This window comes from Artemia sp. Qi Xiang Cuo, chromosome 12 (assembly GCF_049724085.1).
Source record: "Artemia sp. Qi Xiang Cuo chromosome 12, ASM4972408v1, whole genome shotgun sequence".
NCBI classification, from domain to species: Eukaryota; Metazoa; Arthropoda; class Branchiopoda; order Anostraca; family Artemiidae; genus Artemia; species Artemia sp. Qi Xiang Cuo.
Genome location: NC_142805.1, coordinates 25,122,684 through 25,133,481, shown reverse-complemented (window position 1 = coordinate 25,133,481; position 10,798 = coordinate 25,122,684). Strand labels below are relative to the sequence as shown.

The following is a 10,798-nucleotide window of genomic DNA, read 5'->3' as shown; positions in this document are numbered from 1 at the left end:
ACCCAAGAGCTAGCTAATCTAACCAAAAGTAGCCTAACCTAACCTAAATTTATTCATATTAGCTGGTAAAATTCTACTTTAGCTACTTTTTGCTATCTTGTAAAGGGGTTAGGTTAGGAAAATAAAAATTTCAGGGGTGCATCTACAGGCTAAAGTATGTCCTGGGAAGGTATTTGAAGTACCTACCTCGGTAAATATTTACCAAATCATATTGTTGAGTTAGGAATAAAGTGAATACACCATTTGATGCCTTTTTTATGCTGATTATGAATATAATAATCATTTCTATTGGAAATGATTTTCAGCCCCCCCCTCCCTAACCTAACTCCCACCCCCATATGTGCAAATATATATCCTGAATTGACATATATAGGGAGGGGGGGGGGGCTAAAATTCATTTCCAATAGAAATGGTTGTTATATTTATAATCAATGTAAAAAAGGCATCAAATGGTATATGCACTTTATTTGAAACTCAATAATATGATTTGGTAAATATTTACCCCTACCTCCACTCCCTCTCCCTCTAGAGGGTCCTGAAATTTGCCTACATGACAGATCTATACCTATTGAAATTAAGACAAGTCGACATTTTACCTTAATTTTAATTATCAGTTTCTTTTTCCCTGGCTTTAGTTCTGAAAATGCAATTCTGTTATTTGAGTAGAATTTTAAGCCATATAAATGTTTTTTTTTCAAAATTTAGGAAATGTATTTGCATATCTTTAAAACCTTATAAATTGAGATTAAGCAAAGTTGTGAAGCTGAAAACAATTTTGTTGTACTTTATTTAAGCAAAAGATCTATTATGCAACATTTCACTTTTATAACACATATATTTTTAAAGGTCAGGACCCTCTAGAGGAAGAAGGAGTGGAGGTAGGTACTGCAAAATACCTTCCTGGGACATACTTTTGCCTGTAGACCCATCCCTGAAAGTTTCATTTTTCCTAACCTAACCCCTTTCCAAGATAGCCAAAAGTTGCTAAAGTAGATTTTACCATATTAGCCTATTTGTATCTTTTTGGTAGATAGCAAGGAAGATGTTTAACAGAATAATTGAAAACAGAAAAATGCAATCAAATATTTTTATTTTTCACAATTTTGTTAAAAATAATTTTACAACAGTGAAAATAGTGATGATAAAGGTACTCCCCCTGGAAAATATGTTAACTAGGATTATTATGCATATTATGAAGTAAGAATTGTTTTTTTAACATGTCTCTTTATGATGGGGAATGGACCTAAATTTACCCCCAGTCCACCGCATAAGGAGACATGTTAAGAAAACAATTCTTACTTCATAATATGCACCGTGATGCTAGCTAATATATTTTGCAGCAGGAGAACCTTTATCTTCACTTCTTTCCTTGTTTTTCTGAGAAATTCATGAATTTCTTAGAACCTATATATTAACAGAGTATATACCCCACTCCCCTAATTTGCAAATATCTACCCAGAATTGCATTCTGAATATAAATATGATTTTCATTTGCATCACAAATGAACTTTACCCCCACCCCCATGATGTGCAAATATATACCCTGATTTGGATATATTTAGGGGTGAGTGTAAAGTTCATTTGTGATGCAAATGAATGTTATGTTTCAATTCAGAATGCAATTCTGGGTATTTTTTACGAATTGGGGGGAGGGGTAAATACATGGGTGTAGGGAAGAGGGGGGGGGCAGATGCCCCCCCCCCCTCGTGTTTTTGAATTCCGTCCTAAAACCCATTCTTATTTTGGGTCGCTGTAAATCATGGGCAAGACAAACTTTTTGGAGAGCTGGCTCAGTAGGGAAGACGGCGCTGGGCATAAAGTGAAAGAGTGGTGCACAAAAGGGAGTGACAATAACAGCTCGTTCTATTGTAAAGTTTGTAAAAAGAATCTCAGCTGCCAGAAAGGGTTCCAGGCCCTTCTTCAACAAGCAGGCACACAAGATCACAAAAAGAATGCTTCTGCCATGTTAAACCAGCGTCAGTTGAGACTCGCTGTATCAGCTTCAACCGGAAACCACGCAAACTCACAGAGTTGCGATAGCGTACCACGAAAGAATCCAGAAGTGCTCTGCGAGCGAGATGCAGCGTCAAGGGCGGAGATAGTTTAGGTTTTAAAGACTATTGCTAGTTCTTTTGCTGCAGCTTCGTGTGATCATATTGCCGAGGTGTTCCGAACAATGCTCCCCAATGCTGTACCAGAAGGCTTCTTGTTAAATGCTAAAAAAATGACATACTTGCTGACGGAGGCTATTTATCCGTACTTTCGAGAAATTCTAGTCAAAGACATCCAGAAATCTGACTTTGTGCTGGAATATGATGAAACAACGAACAATGGTGGGGTAAAGGAACTTCAATTAATAAACGTCAGGAACGTCAATATAAAATGCCTCTATAATGGAAGTAAAAATAAGTTCTGTTACAAAGGGCTGTAAGTGAAAGTTTTGTCTGATTCGAAAGAGCAGATTTTCCTGATATAGATGGGTTAGAGCTAAGTTTATGCTCCAAAATCAGTTCAGCCTTTTGAGGATCACAATTGGTATACATTGAATCAGCATCAAAACGGCCAATACTTGTATTTGTTTTAACCGTAACTTGCTTTACCTTGGAAACAAAATCAGCAGAATTTTTAATGCAGGATTTTTGAGCCTGAATTAGTGGCCGAAATACAACTGATAAGAACTTCCCTATTTTTTCTGTAGGAGAATTAAAAGAAGAAACAATGGGTCGAAGTGGATTACCGGGCTTATGAATTTTAGGAAGACCATAAAAACGAGGGGACGTGCACCCGCGTCGGTTAAACCTTTTGTACAATTGATCTGTGATTTCACCTTTTCCTTTTAGACAAGAAAGCTCTTTTCGGACTTTCTGGACAAATTTTTCTGTGGGATCGGTAGCTAATTGTTTATATGTGTTAGAATCATTTGTAATTTCTCTGATTTTTTTGTCGTAATCATCTGAATCTAATACAACAACAGCATTGCCTTTATCGGCTTTCGTTATAATCCTGGAATGATCCTTATGTAGAGCGCGTAAGACAAAGTTTTCATTTTTACTAAAATTGTTTAAATTCGGATTATTAACAGAAAGCGAATCCAACAAGGTTTCAACAAAATGTGCTCTAACCTCACCAATCTCTCCAATCTCCGCACGAGAGTCATGAAATTCCCCCTCTGTGTTCGCGATAATCTCACTATGAGGTATTTTCGAAGGGGCTATTGAAAATTTCAATCCTTTCGACAGAACCTGATTTTGCTCTGTTGTAAGGGGCTTGGAGCTGAGCATTATCACAGCAGGACCAGGATACACTTTAAAGGTGGATTATTAGAGAGATTTTCCAATTTTAAACGGTGTAATTTCTCAGAAAGTCTTTGTCTGGAAATCCTAAAATCGTACTGAAAAGAATTTTCAGCAATAGCCTTAATTTGATGAAAATCAGCATAAGCAAGCGTACATAATATTTCTCGCTCTAGCCTGAAAATATCCTGATTTAACCGGTAGCGCTTGCTTTTGCAATCGCTAATAATATGATTTAAGGTATCAAACCCTATACGGTCTGTAAATTGCCATTCGTTACAGTGAAGGTCGTATTGACTTGGGTAAAATACGGTTAATTTTACAATTATGAAGAAAATGCTGTTGATTAATCAAATTAGCTTTTTTTCTCACGAAAGATATGAATATAGTAACAACATTGGTAGAATGCTCCCCATAAGCATGACGAAGATAATTTCTTAAACCCCAATGGCCTGATATAACATAAAGAAAGGAAAACAAACAATAATGTGGTTTTTAAAAGGCAAATGAAATCACTGACAAAACACAACAAAGCGAATATTTCGAGGGGACGCCTCTCTTCTTAAGCGCGAAACGGAAAAATATAATCAATGAGAGTGACAAAGAAAAAACCAACAAATAAAAACGCGGAAAGTCAATGTGAATGTGAAAAAAACAATGAAAAAAAATTTAAAGATGAATAAAATTCAATAAAAGCTAAAAATTGTAAGAATTTCAACCAAATACCTAACAACAGTAACAGTGGATAATTCAACAATATACGTGATTTGCAAAGAAATTCAAAATTCGACCGACATCGAAGGATATGAGCGAATAACTGAAAAATAAAAGAAAAACATTTATTCACTCAAACCAAAATGGAACAGCATTGAATGAGTTAGAGAGGTATGTCATCTGATTCCTGATTTTTATAATTGCATTCCTCGCAGACACTCTTTGAGACTCAAGGGGTTGTTGACGTGTTTGATTAAGTGATTGGGAAAGTGGTAAAATGTTTATACCTGGGACTATTAAAGTATCGGTTTCTCTTTCGAGAAAACGGAAATACGACTCATTTATTCTTAAGTCACCTGAATCTTCGACTGAACATTGACTTTCCTTGTTTTTATTTGTTGGTGTTTTATTCGGCACTGTCATTGATTATATTTTTTTGTTTCGCACTGAAGAAGGGAGACGTTTGTCCCTTCGAAATATTCGCTTTGTTGTTTTTTGTCAGTAATTTGATTTGGCCTTTAAAAACCCCATATTCGCTCGTTTTTCTTTTGTTATGTTATTTCTAGCCAATGTGGTTTAAGAAATCATCTTCGTCATGCTTATGGGGAACATTCTACCAATGTTGTTACTACATTCATATCTCTTGTGAGAAAAAAAAGCTAATTAGATTAATCAACAGTATTTTCTTCATAATTGTAAAATTAACCGTAATTTACTCAAGTCAATGTGACCTTCACTTAACTTAAATACACGTAACGAATGGCAATTTACAGAACTTATAGGGTTGGTATTTTAAATCATGTTATTAGCGATTGCAAAAGCAAGTGCTATCGGTTAAATCAGGATATTTTCAGGCTAGAGCGAGAAATGTTATTTACGCTTTCTTATGCTGATTTTCATCAAATTGAGCCCATTTTCATAATTGATTTTGTTCTTTAGGCTTTTGTCGAACCTACTTGTCTATGACACATACAGAAACGTGCATGGTTCACCCTTACCAGAACTTGAGATTAGGTATAACGTAAGTAGGTTTTTGATAGGATTTTGCTCAGAAATTAATCTTTAGCATTAAAGTAAATGGACCCTTGAGGGAGAATTTTAAAAACTAAATTTTTATCTGATGTGCAGAATGTTGATATGGGACAAGCCTTACTAGAAATGTGTCATGGTTGATGCTTCATTAAATTTAAGTCTGATATTCCTGCTTTGGCCTATTATATTCGTACTAAGGATTAGATTCAAATCATCCACATTACCTGTGCTTGCTGGACTTTGGGCTGAACTAATTTCAGTATTGGTGTTCTGTTTTATTTTTCTTACAGTTGGCAAGCGATATTGAGACAAAGAGAGAATATATGCTTTATTCATTTCTTTCAAGCCCTTTTTCACTGTTGTTTCTGGACAGTTATATTGTATTACCATTTTGTGCTTTGCATTCAGCAGATGCAATTAGAAGTGTAAAGTCTAACTATTTACAGGGCTACCAAATAAATGTTTTTGGGTATCAATAAAGAGAAATTGAAGCTATTGACGATAAGTTATTAGTATTTCATTGGTCTTAATCTTTGATGCCTGACATCTAAATCTTGATCTTGAATACATTGGTAATTTTGCAGTCTTTTAGGCCATTTTCTTGTCTAGGTCATAAGACTAATGCTCAAATCTTCATCATTATCTTGTAGTTTCTTGTCATGAAGTTTTGTCAGCATCATTGATATGCTATCATAGGTCAAGAAACAAAAGTACCTGAGCCTTAACATTGCTGATTTGGAAAGAGAGTTTCGATCCCAGAAGCACGCAGACGATACAATCTATTCCAAAACTGGCGACAATCCAGCAAAATTTTGGTCATTCCTGTCTGAATTGATATGATTCTGCAACTTGATATGATCCTATATATTTGAAATGATTTGAATTACAGATTTTGATTTGATATTATTTCTATATTGATAGAGTTGGTTTCCTTGTGTATAATTTGTGCTGCGATTTAAGACTAGTACATGATCAATACAAGATTTTTGTTAAATTGTAGTAGAGAGAACGGTTAGTTAAAGAATATATATTTGTACCTAATATGGAACTAATAAATAATAGTAAACGTTGCTCTGTACTTCAAATAGTTTGTCTTCGGCTAAAGTCATCCTTCTCACTTCAAATTTGAGGACAGGACTCACGGATAGCTATTAAGATACTATAAGTATTCACGGTCCCCCTTTTTTGTCTACACTGCTTATCTAACTTGTTTGCTTAAAAATAGCCTGTATCATTAGACTTAAAATTCTTGAAGGTTAAAAGCAGGTCTTTGACCTTCATCCCCGGGGTCATGAACTAAAACATTATTTTACGGGGCTAGCAACAGAAGATTTATTTCAGGGGGAGGAGACCAGCTCCGCCTGGTACATTTTGTGAAGTTGTGGGTTCGGGAAAGAAACTCTGTTAAAAAACTTACTGATGAAATCTGTTTCTGCTGGCAATTGCGTGCTCTCTGGTCCTTGCGTTTTTTTGCTAAGATGCTTCTTTTTTTATGATACCTCCAAATCACAGTATTTAGATGGTCAGCCAGAGCAGGGCTCTTGTCAAAGGAACGGGAGAAATAAGATTTATTGCTGCTTGTCCGATATTTCAGCTTAGACTTGACCTATGACAATGTTTGAGAAGTAAAAGAAAAATATAAGAAATCGACACAATGGTCTTTTTCAGAGCTAAAGTTTACCATTAAGGATACCAATTGCGGAAGGGGGATTAAAAACGCTCATAAGCATATGAAATTTGATTAGAGGACGAAAGAGGATTATTGTGGTTACTCTCTTCAATGAAAACCTAGAAAAAAGAAAAAGATTTTGCCAAGAAAAGACAAAGAAAACTAAAATATTAGTTAACCTGGATTCCCACATATACGATAATTCGCATGCGAATACGATTATTGGGCCAGATATGCTAATATCGCAGCAGTTTGCAAAATTCGGTTAAACTCTGTCCGATTTTCTAAAACATTGTGCAAGTTCACAAATCTCAGCTACTGCGATAATTTTGATGAATAAATCGTATCAAGAAAAATAAAAATGGATATTGAGAATTCAATGTATCTTTTTTCAAATTAAGCAAAAGGTTGATTTCAAAGTCAACTTCAAATCAATGTAAAACAAAATAAAATCATCTATGATTTTCCAATGCTGTAAAGTTCTGATATTTTACCTGTTCATTAAGAAGGTATAAGGCTATAAGATTCTTTTTTTTAGAACTTGGAAACACCATTTTCTTTTTGAAATTTTTTGCCATTGAAAATCGGACATATACCAAAAACCGGATTCTAGCCAAAACTGAAATTGTTACCTAAAATCATGTTTCTGGACATAAAGAACCTTTTTATTTATTTAACCGGGGGTTCCCACATGTACGATTTTTGTCTGCGAAATATCGTATTAAAAAATCGCAAACGAATTTTGCATGCTAACGCAATAATTATTTACCACCGATTTTTGGTGATTTTGGTGAAATACTGGAGATTTCAACGTGAAAACTTGGTGATTTTTATTCCGTCGTCGTGGCAACCCTGGCTGTATAGATTAATGAAACACTTAAGCCTTTTTCAATAGGCTGTCTTGATAATTTCCTTTGAAGATGGATTTAAATTAGGAAACTGCAGATCGACTTAATAAAAAATATCTTGAAGTGATGGAAATCCTCGGTAACATCGAATCTTGTGTCAAGGAATGGACTGACCTTACTTTGGATTACAAACAGCTGGAGGTGAATTTAAGCTAGGCTACCTTTATTCCCCAATCACACCATAACCTAGTTGTATCTATCGTATAGATGTATGAGCAGTCCATGGTATAAATTTAGGACCAGTCCCCATCATAAGTTGACATTAAAAAAACAATTCTTACTTCATAGTAGCCTATACAAAATTAGGCTAGGTAAATTTTTTGAAAATAATTTTGTTGACTTACAAATAAAGTAAACATATCACTTGATGAAAAAGGGTCAATATCTACCAAATCATATTATTGAGTTAGGAATAAAGTGATGCCTTTTTTAGGCTGATTACCAGCATAAAAAAAGGCATCAAATGGTGTATTCACTTTATTCCTTAATCAATAATATGATTTGGTAGATATTGACCACCTTTTTTATGCGCTTTCCAAATATAATAATCATTTTTGTCAGCAATGAATTTTACCCCCACCTCTATATATAGGCTAGACTACCAATTCAGGGTATATATTTGCACATTAGGGGGGTAGGGGTAAAGTTGAAACTTACCTCCCCTTTACATCACAAATAAAATTTACCCAAAATGTGCAAATATATATCCTGAATAAAAATGCATTTCTGACAAAAATGATTATTAGATTTGGAAAGAGCATAGAAAAAGGCATCAAATGGTAGGCTATGTTTACTTTATTTGTAAGTCAATAATATGATTTGCTAAAAATTTACCCAAAATTATCCTAGCTAATGTATTTTCCTGGGAGAGCACCATTATCCTCACTATTTTTCTTGTTTTTCAATATTTTGTCTTTCCTACAAGTCTTGAAAATCATTTATAAAACAAACACCCAAAAGCCATTTAGCTAATCTAACCAAAAGTAACCTAACCTAAATTTATTCATATTAGCTGGTAAAATTCTACTTTAGCTACTTTTTGCTATCTTGTAAAGGGGTTAGGTTAGGAAAATAAAAATTTCAGGGGTGCATCTACAGGCTAAAGTATGTCCTGGGAAGGTATTTGAAGTACCTACCTCGGTAAATATTTACCAAATCATATTATTGAGTTAGGAATAAAGTGAATACACCATTTGATGCCTTTTTTATGCTGATTATGAATATAATAATCATTTCTATTGGAAATGATTTTCAGCCCTCCCCCCTAACCTAACTCCCACCCCCATATGTGCAAATATATATCCTGAATTGACATATATAGGGAGGGGGGGGGGGCTAAAATTCATTTCCAATAGAAATGGTTGTTATATTTATAATCAATGTAAAAAAGGCATCAAATGGTATATGCACTTTATTTGAAACTCAATAATATGATTTGGTAAATGTTTACCCCTACCTCCACTCCTTCTCCCTCTAGAGGGTCCTGAAATTTGCCTACATGACAGATCTATACCTATTGAAATTAAGACAAGTCGACATTTTACCTTAATTTTAATTATCAGTTTCTTTTTCCCTAGCTTTAGTTCTGAAAATGCAATTCCTGTTATTTGAGTAGAATTTTAAGCCATACAAATGTTTTTTTTCAAAATTTAGGAAATGTATTTGCATATCTTTAAAACCTTATAAATTGAGATTAAGCAAAGTTGCAAAGCTGAAAACAATTTTGTTGCACTTCATTTAAGAAGAAGATCTATTTTGAAAGGTTTTACTTTTATAACACATATATTTTTAAAGGTCAGGACCCTCTAGAGGAAGAAGGAGTGGAGTTAGTTACTTCAAAATACCTTCCCGGGACTTACTCTAGCCTGTAGACCCATCCCTGAAAGTTTCATTTTTCCTAACCTAACCCCTTTCCAAGATAGCCAAAAGTTGCTAAAGTAGATTTTACCATATTAGCCTATTTGTATCTTTTTGGTAGATAGCAAGGAAGATGTTTAACAGAATTATTTAAAACGAGGAAATGCAATCCGATGTTTATTTTTCACAATTTTTTAAAAATAACTGTAAAAAAGTGAAAATAATGAGTATAAAGGTTCTCTCCCTGGAAAATAATTCAACTGGGATTACTTTGCATAGTATCAAGTGAGAATCATTTTCCTTACATGTCTGCCTTATGATGGGGAATGGACCTAAATTTACCCCCAGTCCACCGCATAAGGAGACATGTTAAGAAAACAATTCTTACTTCATAATATGCACAGTGATGCTAGCTAATATATTTTGCAGCAGGAGAACCTTTATCTTCACTTCTTTCCTTGTTTTTCTGAGAAATTCATGAATTTCTTAGAACCTATATATTAACAGAGTATTTACCCCACTCTCCTAATTTGCAAATATCTACCCAGAATTGCATTCTGAATATAAATATAATTTTCATTTGCATCACAAATGAACTTTACCCCCACCCCCATGATGTGCAATTATATACCCTGATTTGGATATATTTAGGGGTGAGTGTAAAGTTCATTTGTGATGCAAATGAATGTTATGTTTCAATTCAGAATGCAATTTTGGGTATTTTTTACACATTGGGGGGGGGTATATACATGGGTGTAGGGAAGAGGGAGGGGGGGCAGTTGCCCCCCTCCCACCCCTAGAACTTCAAATTTACGCTAGACATTAACAAGAACATTTTGTATGTTGGAATTTTTTGTTGGATGTTACCTGGTAGATGGTTAAAAAAGCTGGAAACAAACAAAAGTTTCCAAATATTGTTTGCAATATTAACATTTATGTTTCAATCTTCAATATTGATTTTCAGTCTGATATATAGATAAGAGACTGGCCCACAATTGGCTGATTTTGACTTGTTTAATTCTCTATGAGTTGATTCAAGCAATAAGAAGTTGCTGAGCATGCCAAAGCAAAAGTAACTCATTCAATACCATCCTTGAAAAAGACGATTAGAAATACTCACCATTTTTCCACCTGGATGCCTCTCTATCCAATTGGTCAAGAGTGCCAAACCTGGGCCACCCCAGCACTGGTTTGGCCATCTCTCGTTTATGTTTAGCCACCGTACGAAATAAAAAGAAAAAAGACCAGGTGAACATTAAAGCTTGTTTTTTGGCTATAAAATTGAGAAAGAATACGGTCAGCATAAAAAACTACAAAATGAATTT

General features: G+C 34.5%; 1 protein-coding gene across 1 annotated transcript in view; it reads left to right on the top strand.

Annotated features, from left to right (window-relative positions):
- Nucleotides 1–7,562: 7,562 nt before the first annotated feature.
- Nucleotides 7,563–10,798, top strand: part of LOC148945912 (transmembrane protein 120 homolog) — a 545,739-nt gene continuing 542,503 nt past the window's right edge. The window contains exon 1 of the mRNA XM_089097776.1: nucleotides 7,563–7,757. Within this exon, the coding sequence (XP_088953902.1) occupies nucleotides 7,683–7,757 (75 nt within the window). The 5' untranslated portion in view covers nucleotides 7,563–7,682. The remainder of the gene's footprint in view (nucleotides 7,758–10,798) is intronic.